Below are 25307 nucleotides of genomic sequence, written 5' to 3' on the forward strand. Positions count from 1 at the left end.
ATGGCTTCACAGGAGACTTCCACCAGACATTTAGAGAAGAGTTAACATCTATTCTTCTTAAACTATTCCAAAAAATTGCAGAGGGAGGAACACATCTGAACTCATTTTACAAGGCCAGCAGCACCCTGATACCAAAAGCAGACAAAGATATCACAAAAAAAGAAAATTACAGGCCAATATCACTGATGAACATAGATGCAAAAAACCTCAACAAGATATTCAATTCAAACTGAATTGAACAGTACATTAAGTGGATCATATACCATGAAGTGGATCATATACCATGATCAAGTGGGATTTATCCCAGGGATGCAAGGATGTTTCAATGACAAAATTCAGCGTCCACTTATGATAAAAACTCTCAACAAAGTGGGTATAGGGGGACATACCTCAACATATTAAAGACTCTATATAATAAGCCCACAGCTAACAGTATACAAAACATACTCCACGATGAAAAGCTGAAAGCATTTCTTCTAAGATCAGGAATAAGACAAGGATGCCCACGCTGATCACTTCTATTCAACATAGTGTTGGAAGCCCTAGCCACAGCAATCAGAGGAGAAAAAGGAATAAAAGGAACCCAAATTGGAAAGAAGTAATTAAAACTGTCACTGTTCGCAGATGACATGATACTATACATAGGAAATCCTCAAGATGCCACCAAAATCTATTAGAACTAATTAATATTAGAATTAATAAATTAATTCAGTAAATTTGCAGGGTACAAAATTAATATATAGAAATCTGTTGCATTTCTGTATATCAACAACAAATTATCAGAAAGAGAAATTACGAGAACAATCCCATTAACTAAACCTTTTCTCCCTAGTATAAACAGTTTGGTTGAGGTATTGATATCTTCCACATATTCTAGAACATACCTTCATTTATTCCTTCACTAAGAAAGAGGACAATAAATAGCTTAAATGTTTAAATAAATAAACATTCACCCTGGAAATGGAGAAAACAAACTTTATTATGATGATTTGAGATTTTGTGCATGGTAAAGGTATACACATGAATCTTGTTTCTCCTATGTTTCAAGACAGAATTAATTTAAAGATTTATTGTAGACTAAAGCATCCAAAATACTGTGGTACATAGGTAGCTATGAACATACAAACACTTTGATGCACAGCGTTCATTCTTTTCTTCAAATAGGCAGTCAGCATTTTGATTCATAAAGGAACAAATGATGAGAATATATCAGTATCAATGTCAGAGAGCGCAAGACTTAAGTGTTCTATACACAAAACATATGAAACAGACCTATAAAGGTGGAATGTACACAATTTAAAAAGAAAACAACGCAAGTGAAAACCCCTCATACTCATACATAGGATTGAAAGGCTATAGAAATGAGAATAATATAAAGAATTCTAAGAATACACTCTGTTCATGACAGAACATTCCCATGTCATAAAGCAAAACATTGAGTTTAAGGCTGTGTTGCTTTCAAAAGTTACTGGAAGTGCTGTACATTCACTGGAACAACATAGCCAATCTATTCATGTTTTAGAATATTAATAGCTTTCATACATTCTCCACAAACAGACCACACAAGCACTGCCACACAATTCATCTTCAGAAAGTTTAAGATTAACATCATGATTTGTGGCTTACTGTCATTTAAAACAAAAAAAAATTATTTATTTATACCAAATTTTTGATGGGCACTTTGTTTCCTTTATGGCAATGCTAGATTCCTAGTTATCAAAAATATTAAAATAATTTTAAAGTTTAAAACCCTGCAACATTTACAGAGTGCAACAGTATTACGACTTTTGATTTTAAGCAAAATTAGACAATGTTTGCAGCAAATAACTTCAATTTTATCCTACCTTGAAATGTCTTATTTTTAAATTATACTAAAAATATTCCTCCTTTTTCAGAAGCTGGTGAATAGGGAGGATAAGATAGAGTCCAAATGTACATAAAGATTTTTCCCATCTGAAGTAATCTGCAGATTACCTGATGCTTATTTGCTATTTTCTCCAATTAACTCAATAGGTATTACCAAAGCATTTACGTGAACCCTTCAGTGTTAAGGATCCATAGACACTTGCTAGCGTACTGCTTTCCCAGTTAACTCTGTTAGGACATACCTTGTATATTTAGTAGTAGAATCAAGTGTGTTCTAGTTGCATGGATCTCTTAGTATTTATTTGCTTCAAATCTAGTCAAAGAGTAAATTAAAAGAAGGAAACTTGGGGACTTTAGTTACTAGAGATTAAAGTTTGATCAAGATACTAAGAACCATTTTTTTAAAAATGGCTAACAGTCATAAAGGCTTTTTATTCATGTGTTTCTAGGTGGTGAAGTGACTCTCCACCCACCTCCCTGTGTCCAGCAGGGGAGGTCTGTGTCAGAGATACAGTTACTAATATCTATAAGCGGGGAGGGATGCATTGTCACCTACCTTTACATTCTAACTGGCAACATTTTGCCGTAAGTGCCCAGGGGAAATCTGAATGGGTAATTTTTCAGTGCTACTTATCGTGAATGTATGACAGGTTCTGTACACTTGACAAAGAGAAATCAAACAATAATGGTAGCCCAGAAAAAAAGTCACTTATTTTACTATCCTTCTCAGTTTACCAGAAACCATTTTTCAAAGAATGTGACAAAGTTTCATTTAAATCTTGTCTATTCGTATCTTATCAGCAGCACTTTTCCCCCTAAAATATGCTTACTAATACAGTAAATGCACATATGTATCCAAATTTGAAATGTTATCTATACTTTAACATATATGATTACACATATTTTGGGGATATATAGTGTTTCCTGGAGTTCCCATAGCATGTGTTTTAGTAACAGACAGTGGAACAGGTCTGAATCAAAGTATCTCTTCTTTCATTCCAGTTTCATTCCAATATTGACATGTAAAAAAATTAGCTTTGTATTCAATCTACTATCGAGATATCTAGTCTCATATGGTACAATGGCTGGTTAATTTCTAAATTCACAAGTATAATTTAAATGTGCAAAAAAACCTCTTTAAGTAAACTAGTCTTAAGATCAATGGCCTATGACAGAATCTACATAGGAAGCCATTTTTACTTGTGAAAATAAACTGAAATTCATTTAACCAATTTAAAAAGTTTCCTTTTAAACATTTCAGAAGTTATCAAGGGTCTAGCTTATCTTTTATGCAGAATGTTAATAAACGGTAAAATGAAATTCCCTCACTAGAGTGTAAGCTCCAAGGGGGCAGGGATTTTTGTCTGTTTTATCCATTACTTTATCCCCAGTGCCTAGAATAGCCTCTGGCACGCAGTAAGCGCTCATTAAATATGAATGTTTAAATTCAAAGACTTATTTCACTGACATTAGGAAACAGTGTCTTAGTTTAACGTTCTAAAAATGTCATTGATTTATTTAACGTTATCATGGACAGTCTCAAGTATTTTGAAAATTCTACCTAACTAACAAAATACTAAACCTAAATGTAAATCTTCCTGAAAAAAATTTTTTTCAGAGGTTGATTTGGGCATAATACATTTGATAGATAATTGGAAGATTTATTTCCCTTCTAAATTTAAAAATGTCCTATATAAGAGAATGGCTGAATTATAAATTAATAAGCAAGAAACATCACATTCATATAGTAATACATGTGGGAAATGTTTTCTTATAGTACAGTTCTAAGGTGCTTCCAGTGAAAAAGGTCCCAAAGTCCCTATTGAAAATGCCAAACATGACATCCTGTTTGGCAGAACTGAGTAGAAAATTAAACAGTGGAAATAGACCACATCTTATTTTACAGTATTAGACTGACTAAATTATTCTTATCATTTTTCAAAATGCATTTATACTTAAAGTTAAATGTAACTCAAGTTGAACTTTTGACCTGTTTTTTGTTTTGTTTTTGAAAGCACAGAAGGCCATTTTCTGACTAAAAGTCAGCCAATACAAGCATTCCTGGAAAATGGCAAAAATTACGTCTGCTTTAGGGCTTGCTCTACTGGGACGGCTTCAAACTGTGCAGTTAAGGAATGTGCTGAAGATGCTTCTGTCTTTCAGAGTGCTGCCTATTTCAATACACCAAAGATTCAGCTATATATATCTATATATGATACATTCTACCCTACCCTAATCATGTATATATAGTCCTTTAATGCCTCTACTAGTCATTAGACAATGATAAATAACCATAACATGCCCTTACCTGTAATGCTTTTGAGATAACACAACTTTGGTAACACTTGTTTCTAAAAGGAAACCATTGATCAATCACATGCCTTTGGTTGACACCATCAGTCCTCCAAAGGGCTGCTTATGGCTCTCTGTCCTAGGATACTGGTGTCCTACTACATGTGCTGACATCTTGCAAGGAGGTAAAGCTTTCGCATTCGTGAAGTGGAAAAGGAGAGACACATGTGAGAACGTGACACAGAAAATGTGACTGACTTTTTCTTGATTACATTCCAGTGCATTAATCTGGAGTTAATGGGGCTGGTGTAATATGCTTTTCAAAGTGTTAGGAATTTCAGGATTCCCTGAAAATGAACTTTGTTTTTTGATACAGTCTGAGCAGGAGAGATGAAAAGAACACATGAAGAAAATCTTTGCTCTAACTCAGAAAGGATGGGAAATTTGCATTGATTTTTTTAAGTGCTAAACTCAAGACGCTTGCTAATCCCAGCTGGGAGGATTTTGCAAGACAGTTTCCATTTTTCCCAAAGTAATTTATATGTAGCTACTAATAACCAAAAAACTGTCACAAGGGTAATACCTACTGTAAAAGTGAGGTTAGAAGATCCCCTGGGTCTTGTGACCGAGGTTAAATAAAGTATATAACTATAACAGATTTTGTTTTTGTTTTGTTTTTGGAAGCTCTGCGCAAAAGCTACCACTCACAGGATTAACAAATACCTTTACATATTCTAGTTGCTTTTTAATGCTTATTTGATTTGCAAAATTAGTTTAGCTACATAAATCCCTGTCCTATAAGCCATAGTTCACAGGTGTAAAACTCTGCAGTTTTTATAGATTCAGTAGAAGAGATTTCTTTTTTTTTCAACCCTAAATGTGGATTATGGAAATCAGATATGCAGTTTTTAAGGAAATCGTTACATTCAGAAATAACCTTGGAAAGTTCACTGATGATTCCTTCTAGCATGAAAAGTCTAGTATAATCTGGTCCTGCGTTGAGAAATCCATTCCAGTTTATGTGTAAGATCTTTGTAAGGGGTTGTCCAGTTGCCCACTGTTACTGTAAGTACCGATACACCTTGAAACAGTGGTTTCCAGAGTCTGCAACCACCACGTGGCCGTCTGAAGTTAGGGCCAGGCCTTGGGGGCCATAGAGTGGGTCAGCAGATGTGTTAATGTAGGACAAAAACGATCCACTTCCATCAAAAACCTGTAAACATAAAGTCAGAGTGTAATAGGAAAAGTTACAGTAATACGATGAAATAGGGGTTAGAAAACCCTTAATGCTAATGTTTTCAGTATAGAAGCATGTGTGCAACCCCCCAGGTTTGTTCAGGTCACTATCACAGAAAACCCCTCCCTCCACTTACCTTGCTCTCCCTCCCCTCACTCTCTATGCCCCACAGTCACTGACAAGGAATGTGCCATTGGCCATAGGATCTCACTTATACTCTTACAGTGGTCACATGTGAGGGGAATGGCCCTGGATGCTGCCTGAAAAATCCTTATTTCTCACTCTAAGCTTATTCCCAATCATAAGAGAGAAAAATCAGCAACTAGACCGCAGAAGAATGTCCTGAGTCACAGTGTGCAACGAGAATACAGAAATTACTTTTTTCCTTTTCAGAAAAGAGTAAGTTATACGAAGTCAATGGTTCAACAAGTACATTAGATAGAAAGTGGGCTTTTTTGGTCTGTAAGCTTCTGCTATGAGGAAATAAGAGGAACACTCCTCCTTCCCAGGCCCAGGCTGGTTTCTTTCAACCATTCTGGTTGGCCCGTAGGGTGTTTCAAAAGGCAGGTGTGATGAGAGCCACAATATAAACAGCTTAGCATCTGTGGTCCTATACAGAACTGCTTTGTGAACTTCGTTTCCTGTCTGCTTCTGGCTTCCCATCAGATATAGACGCCTCTTCCAAATGTAGGGGTCCACTGGGATAATTAAGCAAGATAAATATACTAGAGAAATTAAAGCATACAGTGTTACATTTAAAGTCTCAACCGTTTTCCTGAGAAGTGGATACCTATATCAGATTCAACTGCTCAGCTGCTGTCCTCACAGTAACATCTGAATGCTCCTAGATTTACCCAGAGCACCCTGTGGTCCCAGGTGCACTGCACAGACCCACACAGGCGACGATGAATTGCCCTGTCTGTAAATGCATGTTTAGATACATGCAGGTGACTACACAAGAGACATGGGAGAAAAGAAAAGTCTTTCTTCAGTGAGGACTGAAAAGCTTTGCTCTTAATTTAGAGGAAAATCAAAATTTGGTGTCACAGTCCCCTCTGGTAGTCTGACAAAGACTATAGAGCCCATCTCAAAATAGTGTTTTAATAGTTTTTTTTTTTTCCAGAATGTAACCAGTTTTATTATTATTTATATCCAACCAAAATGCCAAATGCCATTCAAGATACCATTATTCCTAAACCATGGAAACATATTTGAATTAATTATTGTTACTCTCTTTTTTGGTTCACTTTTTATTTTGAAATAGTTATAGATTCATAAGAAAGTTGCAAAGACAGTACAGAGAGATTCTGCATACCCTCCATCCAGTTTCTCCCAGTGGTTACATCTTCTATACCTGTAGTACAATATTAAACCCAGCAAACTGACATTGGAATGTGTGTGTATAGTTGTACGTTTTATCACAAGTATAGATTAATGTAGCCACTGCAACCAACATACAGAACTATTCCATCATCACAAAGATCTGCCTCATGCTGCCTCTTTATCGTCACACCCGCTCCCCTTCTCCCAACATCTCTAACCATTGCCAGCCACTACCTCTTTTCCTTCTCTATAATTCTGTCATTTTGAGAATGTTACCTAAATGCAATCATACAGCAAGTGATCTTTTGAAAGTGGCTTTTTTCCACTCAACATGATGCCCTTGACATGCATCTAAGTTGTTGAGGGTATCATCACTCTGTTCCTTTTAACTGCTGAGTATTACCCCACAGTGTTGATATAGCAGTTTGTTTGGCCGTTAACCTACTGAAAGACATCTTGGTTATTTTCAGTTTTTGGCTATAACAAATAAAGTTTCTATGAACAACAATGTAGAGGTTTTTCTGTGGACATAAGTTCTCATTTCTCTGGGATAAATACCCAGGAGTGCAATTACTGAGTTGTATGGTAAGTGTATGCTTAATTTTTTAAGAACCTGCCAAACTATTTTCAAGGCTGACTGTCATTTTACATTCACACCAGCAATGTATGAGAAATCTAATTTTTCTGCATGCTCACCAGCATTTGGTATCATCAATATTTTTAATTTTAGCTATTCTAATAAGTGTGTAGTAGTATCTCATCATGGTCTTAATTTGCACTTCCCTAATGTCTTTTCATGTTTATAACCTCTTCAGTGAAACTTCTCTTCATGTCTTTTGCCCATTTTCTAATTGGACTGTTTGGTTCTTTTATGTCGAATTCTGAAAATCATTATATATTCCAGGTATAAGTCCTCTGTCAGAGAGTGTGGTTTATAAATATTTTCTCCCCGTTTGTTGCTTATCTTTTTATCCTCTTAACAGAGTCTTTCACTGAACAAAAGTTTTTAATTTTGATAAAGTCCAGTTTATTGATTTTGTTTTTTTATGGATCATACTCTCAGTATCATGTCTAAAAATTCTTTAGCAAGCCATATGTCCCAAAGATTTTCTCTTAGAACCTTCTAAAAGTTTTATAGTTTTACACTTTTCATTTAAATCTATAATCTTTTTTGAGTTAACTTTTACATAAGATGAGGTTCATTTTCTTTCCTTTATGGAGATCTTAATTGTTCTAGCACCTTTTGCTGAAAAGGTTACCATTCCTCCATTAAACTGCTTTTGTACCTTTGTCAAAAAGTCAGTTGGCTGCACACCTGTGGGTCTATTTCTGGATTCTCTGTGCTGTTCCCTTGACCTATGTGCCTATCCCTCCATTAATACCACACAGTCTTGATTACTGCAGCTATAGAATAGCTATATAACAAGTCATGAACTCAGGTAGAGGGATTCCTCTCTCTTCTTTTTCAAAATTGTTTTAGCTATTCTAGTCCCTTTACTTTTCCACATACATTTTAAAATAATCTTGTCTATATCTACAAGAATTCCTGCTGGGATTCTGTGTTAAACCTGTATGTCAGTTTGGGGAGAACAGACTTTTTTCTTGAGCCTTGCAATCCATGAATACAGTATGTCTCTCCACTTACTTAGATCTTCTTTTCTTTTTTACACTAGCATGTGAGCTTTCAGATACACATACTAGACATGCTTTGTTATTATATCTAGATATTTCCATTTTTTCAGCAATTTTAAGTGATATTGTATTTAAAATTTTGGTGTCCACGTGTTCGTTGCTACTATATAGAAATACAATTGAGTTTTATATGCTGATCTTGTATCCTGTGACCTTGCTGAACTCTCTTATTAGTTCTAAGAACTGTTTTGTAGATTCCTTGATATGTTTTTACGTAAACAGTCATGTTCTCTCCAAATAGGGATAGTTTCTTTCTTTCTTTCTAATTTGTAATCTTCTTATTTCCCTTTCTTTCCTTATTGTATTGGTTGGAACTTCCAGCACTAATGTTGAATAAGAATGGTGAGAGCAAACATCCTTGCCTTGTTTCTGATCTTAGAGGAAAAGTTTTCATTCTTTCACCATTAAGTACGGTGTTAGCAGTAGGTTTTCACAGACATTCTTTATCAAATTGAGAAAGTTCCTGTATATTCCTAGTTTTCTGAGATTTAAAAATCATGAATAGGTATTGAATCTTATCAAATGCTTTTTTCTGCATGAATTGATATGATCATATTATTTTTATTCCTTGGCCTTTTAATGGGGTGGATTACAACGATTTTTTAAAAATTCTCCCTTTATTACATTGATTTTTAAATACTGAATCAGCCTTGCGTTCTTGGAAAAAACCTCACTTGGCCGTGGAAAGATTTTCACATATTGTTGAATTCTATTTCCTAACATTTTTAAGGAATATTAAAATATTCCTCATCTATAATCATGAGGAATATGGTCTGTACTTTTCTTTTTTGTACTGTCTTAGTCTGATTTTGGTATCACGGTATCAGAAGCTGAGTTGGAAAGTGAACTGTAAAGTGTTCCCCTGTCTTCTATTTTCTAGAAGAAACTGAACTGGTGCTAACTCTTCTTTAAATATTTGGTAGAATTCTCCAGTGAAACTTTCTGAGTCTGGAGATTTCATTTGGGGGAGTTTTTAAATTATGAACTAAATTTCCTTACTAGCTGTAGAGCTATACAATTTATTTACTTTATATTGGGTGAGTTGAGGCGTTTGTACTTTTTGAGAAATCGGTCCATTTCATCTAAGTTGCCAAACTGATGCATGTAGAGTTGTTCGCAGAATTCCTTACTATTCTTTTGATGTCTGCAGGGTCTGTAGTGATACTAGCATTTTCTGTCTTTTTTTCTTTGTCGGTCTTGCTAGAGGTTTGTCAGCTTTACTAATCTTTTCAAAGAATAACTGTTTCATTGATCTCCTCTTGAATGTAAATGATTTCTGATACTATCTTCACTATTTCCTCCCTTCAGCTTGCTTTCAGTTTTTGCTCTTCTCCTAGCTTTTTGAGGTGGGAACTTGGGTTCTTGATTAAAGACATACTCTCTTTTCTAATGTAAGCATTTAGTGTTATTAGTTTCCCTTGCAGGTAGAATGGTGGTTACCAGAGGGTAGGGATTGGGGAGAAATTGGTCAAAGTGTACAAACTTCCAGTTAGAAGATGAATACGTCCCGGGCATCTAATGCACAGGGTGCTGATTATAGTTATAATACTGTGTGATGTACTGGAAAGTTGCTAAGAGAGTACATGTGTTCTTACCACAAAAAAAGAAATGGTAATTATATGATGTGATTTTGAAATATATAAGTGTATCAAATCAACATGCTGTATACCTTAAACTTGTACAGTGTTCTATGTCAATTACATCTCAATAGAGCTGGGGGAAAAGAATTCCCTCTCGGCAATGTTTTAGCTGCATTCCACAAACTCTGATATGCGATATTTGCATTTTCATTCACTCCAATATATTTTAAAATTTTCCTTGAGACGTCCTCTTTGACTCATGGGTTATTTAGCAAATAATGTTTTTAGATGCATAGGACAAAATACATGGGATTATAAAGGAAAACAATTATATTAAAATAGAGTCATCAAAGTGCTACAGAACTGTGATATAGTAATATAGGTGCTTTTTAAATTAACACATTCAATAACAAGGAACAACGACAGGTCTAATGATGACTGTAATTTTTAAGTAGTGATCAGTATAACTGATAATTCGAGATGTCTACAATTGTAATATGAAAATTTCTGTAATTTCTCTTGGTGACAAAGTTATAGGTATCACTACAACTACTGTGATTATTGCCTATATTCATAATTAAAGGAAATTATAATTTTCAGTTAGAAGTTAGTAAAAATAATGATGTAATATTTTTGTTCAGTGGAACCCTTAAATTCTAGCTACAAATGCTTTTGGGGTGTGTGGGATACACACTAAGAATCCCTGATTTAGAGGGTTTCACTCTGGCAATATGTTGACTTTTTTCTACTCCACCTTCTTTTGTTTGATTATTTACAGTCTAATTACCTAATCAATGAACAAATGGGAAACATTCCAGTCTGGGGTACAGACAATTCTCCACTTTCAACAAACACCAATCACTCTAAACAAATAAATCCGTATTTTAATCTACCTGGATCCTGCTGTTTCCCCAGTCTGCTACAATGATGTTTCCATTTGAATCCACTGCTACACCCGTTGGAGCATTAAACTGCCCATTTCCTTCTCCATTTGAGCCAAACTTCAACATGAATTCTCCTTCCTGATTAAACACCTGTATGAAATATTTTAAGATTATTTTATTTTAAATTAAAATAGTTAAGCAAACATTATGGCTTTTAAAAATATCTGAGCAGGTTATTTAAGACATTCTTAAAAAAGAGGGGGAAGTCTATAAGCTAGACTTCCATTCACTTGTGGTTCCCCAATTTACTGTCTAAATCTGATTTAGCATTTGTTAACCACTCCTTTTTCTAGCTTATATCTGCTTATATTACTATGTGAAAAGACTTTTGTTAACCACTCCTTTTTCTAGCTTATATCTGGTTATATTACTATGTGAAAAGACTTTTGTTAACCACTCCTTTTTCTAGCTTATATCTGGTTATATTACTATGTGAAAAGACTTTTGTTATAAATTATAAAATATATACAAACATAAGCCAATACGAGTAAGTAGAGCTGTAATTTCCAACATTATTCTTTCTGCATTTAAATAAACAGCTAATTTCAAGAACAGGCATTGTATTTCTAACAGGATGGATGATCACTCAAAGTTGAATCAGAAAGTAAGAGCTTTTTGTTAAGCCAGATACTCAGAATTTACTACCATTTTACTAAGTCAACATAACAAGAAAGGGAGTTAGGCTGGACCACGCATTTATAATAAGGAAAATTCATCGAATGGGTGAGTGCGTGTGTGCGTGTATGTGTGTGTGATGGCAGCAGGTGAGGAATAAGAAAAGGACTTTTTAAAATAGATTTTCTCAGAATATATTTTAGTTAGAATAGAGAGTTTACATGACCCTAAGGCTTTGATGAATAGAGCCCATGAGAGAGGGAGGCTGACAGAAGTCGGGGCTAAACAGAACTTTTAAGAACTCTCAAATTCTCTAATATCTGATACGGTCAAGCACTGGGCTGTTGTGCTTAATTAAATATTCTTATTAATAGAGTGTTACTGTATATGTATCAACTGCAGATTACTCAGATTACTAATCTTGAGAGAATTAAAATTTTAATATGTGTTTAATGATAAGACTATAGTTAGCATGACTTTATCTCGATGATTCTGGTGATACTTTGAAACGTCTTCGGGAATTATTTTAAGCTTCCATTATCATGCGACATGTGTAGAAGTACTCATTAACGAATCAGAAAGTGTTACATACAAGGCACCCATGAGGGTAAGGTTCCTAAAATATGGACCTGAGAGAGGTCACTATGTCTCAGGACCTTTTAGAGATTCTCCTATTGCCATCTCTGTGGTATAAAAGATTAAAATGATGCTATTTGTTTTAGTTTCTTTTCTTGTCTTTTTGTTTTTGGTTTTGGGGTTTTTTTCTGCCGCACCACACAGCACGCGGGAGCTTAGTTCCCTGACCGGGGATCGAACCTACAGGCCCTGCAGCAGAAGCATGGAGTCTTAACCACTGGACCACCACGGAAGTCCCTCTTTTAGTTTCTTATGATGGGAAAGTGAGACATTTCCATCTCTAAAGCCTAAACATTCTTTAAGGTAAAAAAATGTCATGACCACTTCCTGAATTAATTACATACTTGCCAAGTAAGTAAGCCACCTCTTTGGTTCTTTGGAAAGGACAGAGATAGGAACCAGCTTTTCCTAAAATATCATTTAAAATCTTTCCTGACTCTTTTTATCTCCTTCACATAAACATTCTACTTTTAAAGACCAAAAGGAGTGTTTGTATGCTGGCGAGGACACGACTGATTATTCTCTGATCTTTCCCTTATTAAGTTGTACAGGGGAGGGATAAATTAGGAGTTTGGAATTAATATATACACACTATTATAAATAAGATAGACAATCGGCAAGGACCTACTCAATAGCACAGGGAACTCTACTCAATATTCTGTAATAACCTAAGTGGGAAAAGAATCTGAGAATAGATATATATATATATATAACAAAATCAGTTTGTTGTATACCTGAAAACTAACACAACGTTGTAAATCAAACTGTACTCCAATACAAAAATGAAAAAAGAAGTTGTACAAATAATTTTTGTTTGTTTGTGTTTAGCTTTCTGAGTTAGTATGTTTTCCTTGGCATAATTCAAACAGCTTACGTGCTTCTGCTCCATTTTGAAATAATGGAGAAGGCCAAATTTAGTCTTAACTGTTTTGCAATGAGAAAAAGGCATAAAGTGAAGGTAGATGAAGAACTAACTAGCCCACTCATTAGCCCTGACCTATAGGTCTGGTTTTTACATTTACCAACAGAGAAGTGACTTGAATACTAGAACTCTTGCTAACTGCCCTGTGTTATATAGGAAACAAAAGCCCAACTATTCCATAAGAGCTATATGGCAACGACTGTCAAAGAGAAGAGAAAAAACAAAATGACTGGGTTTTTTTCCCCACTAAATAAGAGGAAAATTGAGTTTAAATAACTAAACTGCCTCTACAGTATTGAAAACTTAAAAGTGTTTTCATAATCTTAATCATGATGTCACATATTTTCTATTTTTCCCATCTAAAAATGTCATTCCATTATTTATAAATTATTCAGATGAAAACATATTAAGAGGCAGAAGTATGAGCTGAAATCTTTTTTATAGCTTTGTTTTTTGATAACAAATTTTTATAGCAAGTTTCTATAAGTCGGACGATAATCCTTTTCTGATTTCAAAATTCTGCTCACCTCAATACCACCTCCACTTGGAAGTCTTCCCTGACTATCTTAGCAATGGACATGTACTTTCTTCTGGATACCTATAGAACTTTATATGTACCTATTTTTAAAAAGTCATTCATTGCTCCTGCCTTACATTCTGGTCACTCACATGTTTTATTTCCTCCTCCAGCACAAGTCAGGGCTGGTAAACAGGAGCCCTCCCACATACCAACACTAGGTGGTTCAGAGAGCTGCCTGGGGCACTGGGACGGGGAAGGCTCTGAGGCCACGGGTGTGCTTAGTAGAAAAGAGCAACCTGATTAACATCACTGTCTTCTGGTGGGGGTGGGCAGCACCTATGCCAGGCTTTGCTGGCCTCTGGCACTGTTAAGATCTATATGTATTTTCTTCTCGTTGAATGCGCTACAGTTAAATGAAGGATTCCTCTATAAAGAGAGTGAAGGGCAGGAAGCGTAATAATAGCCAAGTTATCCTTTTATAGTTACATTTATCACACGGGACTGTTACAGCCCCCTGGGAGGACCGTCACAAGCCCAGGCCCTGCTGCCTCTTTGATCTCTGTTTCTCTCCTCCTCCAAAGATTTTCCCACTGTCCTCTTCCTTTTACCAAGGCTGGGCATTGAGGGAGGCGGGGGAGATGAGGATGGAGCCCCACCACTATGGTAGCAACTCTGGAGAGACTACATGGCAGGAAGCAGCCTTACAAGTAAGCAGCAGTGGGCATCATTTCCCCTCATCCTGCCCCGTCACCATGGCCCACTGTGCTCTCCTCTTTGCACAGGGACTTGACACCCATCTCAAAAGCTCAAGGCCTTCCCATTTACTCAGGTTAAAAGTACCTTCCTCCAGGAAGAGGTGGGGAAACGAAGCAGTGAAGAGAAAGTACCTTACTTAGGGTGTTAAAATCCTATCCCCATCTAGCTATTCTAGCTGTCAACAAAGGCAAATTGTTTTTAAAGTTTGGTTGCTCAATGGTTGTCTCTAAGTGCAAACTTTAGTCATTGGCCTACCACCTGTGCTGTTTTCTTATCCTCCCTCACATTTGAAATGCCTCACTTTAAAAAATTTAAATGAATTTCCTTACAAGGAAAACTTTATATCACTTCTATAAGTGCAAACCAGTATGACTTGATGTAAACAGAAGGTAACTCTAAAAATATATACACAACACTTAAAAGAAAAATGTCTGCCAGTGCACTGTCCAGGACCACCTGGCCTCCCCTTCAATGGAACACACATCACACTTTGAGAAGCTTGGTCTAGAATGTCATTAAATATTTTCTCTTTTCAGTAAGTGAGACATTGATTTTCAATCACTTTAGTATTTCCTGGTTTGCTCATAATAAAGGTCAAATCTCTCTTCTCTCCTCTACCTAGTAAGAAAGATGTACTACACTATTTGGGAGAGGGGGTGGGCATTGTTTTCTCAGGAACACCAAGTGTGTGAAAGGATTCTAAGATGTATGAAATACACTACATGAATGCATGCCAGGGCTATTTCCCTCCCCAAATCTGTTGCTGTAGCAGAGTTCTGATATCTAATTTTGTTTGAAAGGTCTTATAATGCGGAAAATTGAAGAAAGTGATTCATTTTAATTTACTGAATAACCACGAGACATTAAGCTTCAGAAAGTTCTGCCTCTCTAAGTTCAAGCAATTGCTTTTTTTTTTTTTTTTTTTTTTTTTTTGGAGGCATGTGGGATCTTCCCGGACCGGGGCACGAACCCGTGTCCCCTGCATCTGCAGGCGGACTCTCAACCACTGCGCCACCAGGGAAGCCTCCAAGCAATTGCTTTTTTGAATTTCATTTTCAAGTTATCTCCATTTACACCGGTTTCAAATTAAGGAACTTATTGCCACCATATTTTGTTCACTTTTCTGACTCTCCAAAGTCTGTATGTCCAAATTAAAACCCGCATCTTTAAGGAGAAACAAAAATCTTCTCTTTTTGGCTACCTCCCCTAGGTCCTGTGTGTATATATAAGTGTTATGTTTTCTCCCAGACTGAGTCCTCAATAAAAGCAGTTAAAAGTTAACAACAATTGATGTGTTTATGGTACCTTGACAGAATGATTATGGAAATCTGTAACAATAATCTCATTATTGCTATTTACAGCTGCGAAATGGGGACCTGAAATAAAGATAGGAAAAAATATGTGATGACCATAACAACTAAAATGATTACAACAACACAGTAGTTACGAAACTTCATATATTAACTTAGTTATTTAAGAAAGAACAAAGAATCGTAAACTCAGTCCTTGGAAGGTCATTCAGCCTGACCTCTGGCTCCAGATAACACAAATTCGATAGCATTCTACGCTTGTGACTGTCTACTCTGCCTTCTTCCAGATCAAGCTAAGAGTGCCAGCAGCCCTCATGAAGTGGAATGAGCAGTAAGCATCAGGAATCATTCTCCGCACCACCATCTGAAAGTCCCATCTGCCAGCTTCCCTGATAGTCACATAGGACCCTCAGCTCTCACCGAGGAGAGACATGGTAACTCTTTAGCACCAATATGTAACATTTTTTTCAAGTAGAGCAGAAACCCACACTTTGTAATTTGGGGTGACATTCAGAACCTGGCAGAACTGGAGACAAAGCATAAAGAAAGGTTATGCAAATTAACACGAATGGCCAAAAGCATCCTTTCCAAAAGAAAATTAATCAACTGTTTTCAGCCTCTTCTTGCAGATGTAAAAAACGAAGTGATTGCAAAGTGGCACACCAGAAAAAGAAGGAAAAGAGACGGCCCTTCCTGTGCTTAGCAAATATTCTCAACTCCTGCTCTCTTATAATCACCTAGACAGGTGAAAAGTATTCTCATTCAGAAGCTCTTTAAATAAAGCTACAGCTAGGTGGAACCAGGAGGTTCTCCATGGCTCCTCAAACATTTTTATTTAAAAAACATTTTATTAAAGCTTATATTTTATTTAATGTTAATATTCGAAGGTTGGACTTCTGAGTTGTAAACTGCCACCAATAAAAGCCACACACGGGCTGCAGTTGAACTTACTGTGGGCGGAGTCATTGAGCAGCATCTAACCATGCTTTCGCTTAGATTCCATCCCCAGTATCTTTCCCAAAGCCAGCAAAAACACTGGGGAGGAGGCGTCTTCAACATGCTCCAACATCATGCAAATGTGAGCAGAAGAGGCATAAAAAAGGGGGTTTACATATTACCATCGAGTGTACCTGCAAACTGCCTGTCCCCATTTCCTCGGCTACCAAACCTGGTGACTATTTTCCCGTTTGGCTGGAAGATAAACACGCAGCACGCCTTGTTATCCACCACGATGATGTGCCCATTGCGGTCCACAGAAACTCCTTTGGGCCCCATCAGCTTTCCTGATCCGATTTTTGTCTGTTAGAAACAAGTGCAGAAATGAAGTTGAAAGCACTACGGAACATGAAGACAGACACTGGTGTCAGCAAACATTTACTTGACTGTTCAGAGGTGCACAGTGCCACAATGAGCGTCTGTCTTGGAAAACTGTCTTTGTCACATCCATTATCTGTTACCGATATTTATAGGAAATCAGTTTTTTAAGGAATCACTACCACAATTGTTCTAGAATCTCCTTAACTAGGGCCACAGTTCCCTTGTAAAGAGGCAGTGTGGTATAGCAAGAGATCACCGAGTGAGGAGTAGGAAGACCGCCCCACACCTGTCACTTGCTTCGGACACACCTGATACAGCACAAATGGATTTAATTTCCTTAAGATTCAGATTCCTTATATATTAAAAACGTCAAAAAATGACTTCAGTCACTTCCATTGATATTTCTGGAATATGTATTAAGTAAAATAAAGTAGGTAAAGTGTTTAGTGTAGAGCACAGCACATGTTAGGGAAGCAGTCATTAAAGGGAAGCAGTCACTGTCATTATTATATGTCGTAATTAATATCGAAATTGCGAGGCATCTGCCATTGAACTTTACTACAATTAAGTTCCACACGGGTGGGAATCATGTCTGTTTTATCCAGCACTGTGTACTCAGAGCCTAGCACACTTCTTGGTGCCTAACAGGTACTCAACAAATATTTGTTCAATATATTAACTTCCAAAGTCTAGCATTGTTACAGGGTAATAATGATGATTGGTTCCAGTTTTCACAGTATTTTAAAATGACAAAAAAGCATTAGATTTCTATTAAACAATATGCATTTAAAATCTTACTCATTTTTCTGAATAGACTATAGTATGCATATAAATGTCTGTTTGTTGCAAAATACATGTCTTATACCTTTACTTTTCTACCTCCATCTTCTAGAGTATTTATAAAGTAGTACTTTACTCATTCACCCATTTGTTCACTAATTCTACAAACACTGATAGAGCACCCACTACATGGCACCTGGTAGACAAAGATGAGTTAGACACAGCGCCTACCCTCAACAACATCTCAGCTGCACTGTCTACCGTGCCGTTTTTAAAGTGACTGGTGTCAAATGTTCAATTTGGTAGATTTGGGAGAATTCAATAGGCCATCTCAGAAGCCATGTGGAACAACGACCTGATGAGACAGGTCAAGGAAGGAGAAGGACCACCCAAGGCGAGGGAGAGGTGGGCAAGAGGGACTGGGAGATGACAGGGACGGCAAGAACTGCAGTCCTCCCCGGCACCAGGATGGAAAAGGTCAGGGCGAAGCAGATCTCTCTGTGCTTTTATGAAGGACCTTCAGATATATTACTGAACAAAGCAAGGTACAGAACAGTGAGTAGTCTGAGCCCATCTGTATTAAATATGTGTTTGTATGTATACATATTCCTGGAAGAGAAAGTAAGAAACCAAATAGTGTTTATATCTTCCAAAGTGATATTAGTGACGGTAGGAAAAACTCTTATTTTATACTTCTCTGTAGGCTTATTTGAAAAATCTATTTGCATGTGTTACTTTTTAACTTAAAAATTTAAACTTTAAAAAAATTACATTCTCTAAGGTTCTGTTTTAGTCCCCTTATTTTCCCTCTCTCTGTTAATGCTGTCTGATAGGAATGTAACGTAAGCTACATATGTAACTTAAAGTTTGCTAGTAGCCACACCAAAAAACAGAAAAAGAAACAGGGAAAATTCATTTTAGTTATGTATTTATTTAACCCAATATAACGAAAAGGTACCATTTCAATATGTAGTCAATATAAAAATTATTAATGAACGATTTTACATTCTTTTTAGGGGACTAAGTCTTTGAAATCCAGTGTGTATTTTACACTCATGGCACATCTCAATTCAGACCAGCCCCCTTTCAAGAACTCAGTATCCACATGTGGCTTGTGGCTACCATATTGGACAGCACAACTCTACACACTTCTAAAATCTCATTTATGCTATGGCATCAACTTTCACCTCCATGTGTAAGATTCTCAAATCCATATCTTTAGTCATGGCCTATTTTACAGGTTATCACCTCAAACTCAACCAATGTCAAAACAAAAAACCAAAAAAAAGATAAAAAAGAAACCCCAAACTAGCACCTCCTGATTTCTTAATTATTTTTGTGACACCACAGTTAGTCCAGTCGACCAGGATCAAACTTTCAAAGCAAAATTCATCCTTTCTTTCACCAGTTTGAACCTCAGTTTCTTCATCTATAAACTGGCAGCTATGCTATTTACCTCCTGGGTCGTGCAGATTCTGAAGGATAAAGGAGACTGTCAAGCACGATCTCCTTCTCTCCCACCCTATCCAGCTGACATTATACTTGACTCGCAGGATTATCTTCTTTCCCCCAAACACATGAAGATACGTGCAGAGAGAGTATGGAGAGAGGGACGGGGACCTTTCCACAGTGGAGGTTCAGACTTTGTAGGATCTTGTAAGTTTATAAATGACTGAGATTCAGATTTGATCTCTTTAGAATAAAGAGGTACATTTACTTAGGAAGGAAACACTGGCATTCTTGCAAGGGAATCTGTTGGTTAATTTAATTCTGATTTTGCAATCTAGCCCAAAGATCAGAGACTATAACATAATAGCTTGCAAAAATATATATATATACTTTCTTTCATGTCAGAATGGAAGATATGTCCGTAGAGATCAAAAGGAAGAGAGGAAACTCTTGAGTATTAAGAAGAATATTATCACTACCTAATATTATGAACAGTGTTTGTTACTTAGAATGACTCAGCCATATAATACCAAGTGGATGATAACTATGTAGCATAAAAACAGAAAATAAGGGACCAGTGCCATTCTATTATATAATCAGAACTAGTGCGCTTCTAAAAGAAAAAACTTAAATGTTGAACCAAAACCTCTTTTCCTTCCATTTCCTTTCATCACTCCCCGTTTAGCTGCACTAGATTCTACCAAGGGAAATAAGACAATGTGTCCTGACAATGTGTCCGCCATCTTAAACAGAACAATAAGCAAGGATATTTTAGACCCTGGCTTTGGAAAAGTTAAAGTATTTAACTCAACAAATAGGTCCTTAAATTGAAGAGGGAAGAGATGAGATATTTTAGAATACGTAGTGGCCAGGGGTCTCTGCATCTGTTCTGGGGTCACAAAAGTTTCCTAGATGGAGGGAAGATGGAAAGGAAAAAATTCGAGGCAGAGAGGAATGAAAATCAGGGCTAAGAAATTGGTGAGTAAAAGAAAGAAAAGGAGATAAGAAATTATATCCCTAGATCTACTAGGAATAAATACAGAGAATCCACATTGGTGTTAAAAGTTTGTCTTTCTGAGCACCTGTTTAATTTTACTGAATTCCACCGAAGAAGAAAATAAGTCTCTCTCTGTTTATGGTCATGGCCATCAGACTTGGAGGAAATCCCATTAAACTACAAAAGTGTTTTCACTTGCTATCCTTTTACCCTTTGGGTTTTGATCAGTATCTATTAGAAAAAGGGAATACGATGAAACTACACCATATCCATTCCCCCAATCCTCTAGGGGGCATGAGTGTTCTTTCGTGTTTATTCCAATTGTTACCAACAGTATTCCAACTATCAGAATCCAGTTCTTCCAAGAAGAAAGGCTATTACATTTAGAACACTGAATCACTGAGTGAAAAATACTTAATTTAGGAAACGCTTCTCTCTTAAATATAAAACCTTTGTTTCAATTTAATATATTAGAGATAAAGTGTTTCAATAAAGTAGATATAAAACTGTTTCAATAACTATTTTAGTGTTAGTTTCTAAATTTGAAAAGACAGGTCATAGTTTTGCTAAGGTATGAAACCAGAACAAATGGGTTGTCTCCAAACTAAAGGGGTATTTTCAAGAGGTCGCTAAACATTGTTCATTCTATTGATGTTAAAGCTGTCATATTTGGGTATGTCTTACCACAAATACAATTATGAAAACAGAAAAGAAGAGGAGGAAGTTAGAGATGCAGAAAGGCAAAAGAACTTCCTGTGTATATGGCCATCATAGAGTCATCAAATCTCTAGTGGAACAAAACGAATCAATGACAATTGAAGACTCTTGTGCAATACGGTGGAATTAGAGATGACAGTTTTTATTCTCCTAGATTGAAAACATGCTGCCCCATGCAAAACAGAGGCTCCAACTTGAGGGTGGATAATTACATAAGTAACTTCTTTTAATGAAAATGATGAGGTGACTGTGGTGATCCAATGACTTTAAAAAGGAAAACATAAATTCCTCCAATAAGGGACTAATGAGTGAACTTCGTGTATCTTCTGAATTCCAGAATCGATTATGAAGAGCGTCATCTCTGTAAGTTTGGACAAAGAAGGAGTGACCACCAGCAGGTGGTATGAGGTCATGAAGCCAAAAGCACAGCTGATCAAACAGACGTCATGTTTTGGGCAGGGTCATTAGAGGCACTGGAAAAGAACTCTTCTTCAATGCCTATTTCATACAAGGCACATATACAATCCAGAAATAAAATCTCATGTAACCCTTGCCCAAATCCTGTAAGACAGATTTTTTAAATCCAGATTTGAAATATGAGGCTATTGAGGCTCAAGGAAGTCATATAATTTGCCAAAGGCCAAACAGTTAATAAACCGTAGAGCTGGGATTCCAGTGGTTTGATCTGACTTAAAGCTCATGTTGTCAACAGAAAGAGAAGCCTGGACGGGGGAATGTGGAAGGCAGAGTGAACACGGCCTTCAAAACACCTGTGACAAAGTGTTTCATAATCTTCTTGTGAACAAACGTGGAAAATGGGCTGGATGACAATATTCTTTGATGACACCTCAGACGAGAGATTTCTGTTGTCATCAAAGGGCTCTCTACTCTTCAGTGACTGACTGGATGAAGAAACAGAGGATGATGCTGGGAGTAACAGCAAGTGCATCAAATGATGGGATCCCTCCAAGTGTAGCTCACTCACATTTTCTCCATGAAGCTGGCCCCGGTTTTCTTTTCCCTCCAATTCCTATATCATATACTATAATACTATGGTTCTAGATTGTACCAAACAATTTATGATTGCTTAAAGGCTGACATGAATTGTTTTCTGTTATCTCTTGCGTATTTGTCTTTTTTCCTCAAAAGGCTTCTACATTTTTAAAAGGTAGGGACCATGTCTTATTAATTCTGTTTCTCCCATATCATCTATCACAGAAAGTACTGATAGATAGGAACTGAGAAAGTAGAAGGAACTTCATAAATGACAACTTGTAGGCTAATTTGGGAAATATAAATTGCCTCTTAATAACCTTTTCTAAAGGTTGTTGTTTTTCACTGAATTGAGGTAAACCTGACAGTATTAAAAAAAAAAAAACATTATCCATGACATTTTCCACAGAACTAAAGCAAATAATCCAAAACTTTATATGGAACCATAAAAGACCCAGAATTGCCAAAGCAATCCTGAGGAAAAAAACAGAGCAGGATGCATAACTCTCCCAGACTTCAGACAATACTACAAAGCTACAGTAATCAAGACAGTGTGGTATTGGTACAAAAGCAGACATACGGATCAATGGAACAGAATAGAGAGCCCAGAAATAAACCCACACACCTACAGTCAATTAATCTTCAACAAAGGAGGCAAGAGTATAAAATGGGAAAAAGTCTCTTCAGCAAGTGGTGCTGGGAAAGTTGGACAGTCACATGTAAGTCAATGAAGTTAGAACACACCCTCACACCATACACAAAAATAAACTCAAAATGGCTTAAAGACTTTAAGACATGACACCATAAAACTCCTACAAGAGAGCACAGGCAAAACATTCTCTGATATAAATCGTACCAATGTGTTCTTAGGTCAGTCTCCCAAGGCAATAGAAATAAAAACAGAAATAAACAAATGGGACCTAATCAAACTTACAAGCTGTTTGCAGAACAAAGGAAACTATAAAAAAAAAAAAACCGACCAAAAAAAACACACAAAAAAACACAAAAAGACAACCTACAGAATGGGAGAAAATATCAATATTTGCAAATGATGTGACTGACAAGGGCTTAATCTCCAACATATACAAACAACTCATACAACTCAACAACAAAAAAGCAAACAACCCAATTGAAAAATGCACAGAAGAACTTAATAGACATTTCTCCAAAGAAGACATACACATGGCCGGCAGGCACATGAAAAGACGCTCAACATCACTAATTATTAGAGAAATGCAAATCAAAACTGCAATGAGGTACCACCTCACACTAGTCAGAACGGCCATCATTAAAAAGTCTACAAATAACAAATGCTGGAGAGGGTGTGGAGAAAAAGGAACCCTCCTGCACTGTTGGTGGGAATGTAAATTGGTGCAGCCACTATGGAAAACAGTATGGAGGTTCCTCAGAAAACTAAAAATAGAACTACCATATGATCCTGCAATCCCACTACTGGGCATATACCCGGACAAAACTATAATTCAAAAAGATACATGCACCCCTATGTTCATAGCAGCACTACTCACAATAGCCAAGACATAGAAACAAACTAAATGTCCATCGACAGATGAATGGATAAAGAAGATGTGGTACATATATACAATAAAATACTACTCATCCATTAAAAAAAACAAAATAATGCCGTCTGCAGCAACATGGAGGTAACTAGAGATTATCATACTAAGTGAAGTAATTCAGAAAGAGAAAGACAAATACCATATGATATCACTTATATATGGAATCTGAAATATGGCACAAATGAACCTATCTATGAAACAGAAACAGACTCACAGACATAGAGAACAGACTTCCGGTTGCCAAGAAGGAGCAGGGGAGGGAGAGGGATGTACTGGGAATTTGGAGTTAGTAGATGCAAACAATTACATTTAGAATGGATAAACAACAAGGTCTTACTGTATAGCACAAGGAACTATATCTAATCCCCTGGGATAAACTATAATGGAAAAGAATATTTTTTAAAATGTATAAAAGAAAGCAACTGAGCAAACTAATTGCTTTATAAAATGAAGCCACATTTAGGTTATACATGAGTAGATTTATGACAATGTCATTGTGACTCTCACTTCATTAAACTTAGATGTAACAAAGTCAAGATGTCTTTACATATGAAAAACTGAATATTTTATTGGATCTAGAGCCAAAGAAAAAGACAATTTCATCTTGTATTTCCTGTCCCTTCTCTCGACTGGCCAGTTGTAGTTAATCTTACCTTAAACTTCCCATCTGATGAGAAGATGCTAACCCATTTATTATCATAATCTGCAATGATTATATCCCCACTGGGATGCACAGCTACTCCCGTGGGCCGCTGCAGCTGCCCGGGAGAGCGTCCTCGTATGCCAAAACGACTTTTGAACTGTCCATCATTGGAAAATATCTGGAAAACAAATTACATTCATTGGAATGTGAACTAGCATAGAAATGGGTGGGAAAGACAGGCAAGAACATCTGTCATAAGTACTACAGGTCAGAACATGCAAACTCTATTTGAGAAAAAGCTTATATACACATCATAAGCTTCCCTTTCTTTCCTTGCATCCTAAGTCTTAAGTAGGAAACTATGCAGGTCTATCTATTTATCAGTGTAAGTGGTTAAAGGTATACAATTAGGGGCCATACCTGCACGCACTGGTTGTTACTGTCTGCAATTAATATCTTCCCATTTGTAGATGCTGCTACCCCTTGAAGATTTGTAAATTCCCCTTTATTTCTTCCTTTGGTTCCTGAAAATAAACGATAAAAGCACAGAAAATTAAACAATAAAGAGTTAGATTTCTCAGTTTCGGCAAGAGAACATTCAGTCTTCTATAGGTAGCCTGAGAATGCAATGTTTTTTTAAATTACACTTTAAAAAAAAAAGCGGAACCCCTCCCCTGACTTAATCCATATTCTACTAAACTTCTCTTCCAGACCAATTCTGTAAAGTCTTTGCAAAATCACCTTTCGAGGGGTAAGTACCAATCTTCTCTTATTAAACTATAGCTGTATATTAACATGATTAAAATATATTTAGATTTCACAAAGATACAATTATAAAAACTAATGTTACAATTAAGGACACTTTATAGGAGCGGGCCTTATTTGGGAGCTCTGCCAAAATCCCACCCTCTCACTCAGCAGCTCTTAGACACCTGGATACTTGACTTTCAGCACTTTTAACAAACCGTAAGGTCAGAGATGTTATAAAACTAGCGGGCTGATTTTCATACACTGGAGTGATTTATTTTCAAAGACTCGGTATCTCATAAGTTGTGTATCTTTCCTGTAAAAGATATCCTGACCATGTTTTCTAGATTAAATAAATAAGAAAGGCAAAAGAAAATTAATTAATCCAAGTCAT

The 25307-nt window shown here is 36.5% G+C and overlaps 1 protein-coding gene across 2 annotated transcripts in view; it reads right to left on the reverse strand.

Moving 5' to 3' along the window:
- Positions 1-961: 961 nt before the first annotated feature.
- TRIM2 (tripartite motif containing 2) overlaps positions 962-25307 on the reverse strand; it is a 124569-nt gene continuing 100223 nt past the window's right edge. For both annotated transcript variants that reach the window (XM_024757484.1, XM_024757485.1), the window contains 6 exons: positions 24587-24690; positions 24177-24344; positions 16824-16992; positions 15689-15759; positions 10884-11024; positions 962-5371 (listed from right to left, as the gene is read on the reverse strand). In XM_024757484.1, coding sequence (XP_024613252.1) covers positions 5219-5371; positions 10884-11024; positions 15689-15759; positions 16824-16992; positions 24177-24344; positions 24587-24690 — 806 coding nt within the window. In that variant the 3' untranslated portion in view covers positions 962-5218. The remainder of the gene's footprint in view (positions 5372-10883; positions 11025-15688; positions 15760-16823; positions 16993-24176; positions 24345-24586; positions 24691-25307) is intronic.

The sequence above is a fragment of the Neophocaena asiaeorientalis genome, unplaced genomic scaffold (genome assembly GCF_003031525.2).
Source record: "Neophocaena asiaeorientalis asiaeorientalis breed wild unplaced genomic scaffold, Neophocaena_asiaeorientalis_V1.1 scaffold238, whole genome shotgun sequence".
Lineage (NCBI taxonomy): Eukaryota > Metazoa > Chordata > Mammalia > Artiodactyla > Phocoenidae > Neophocaena > Neophocaena asiaeorientalis.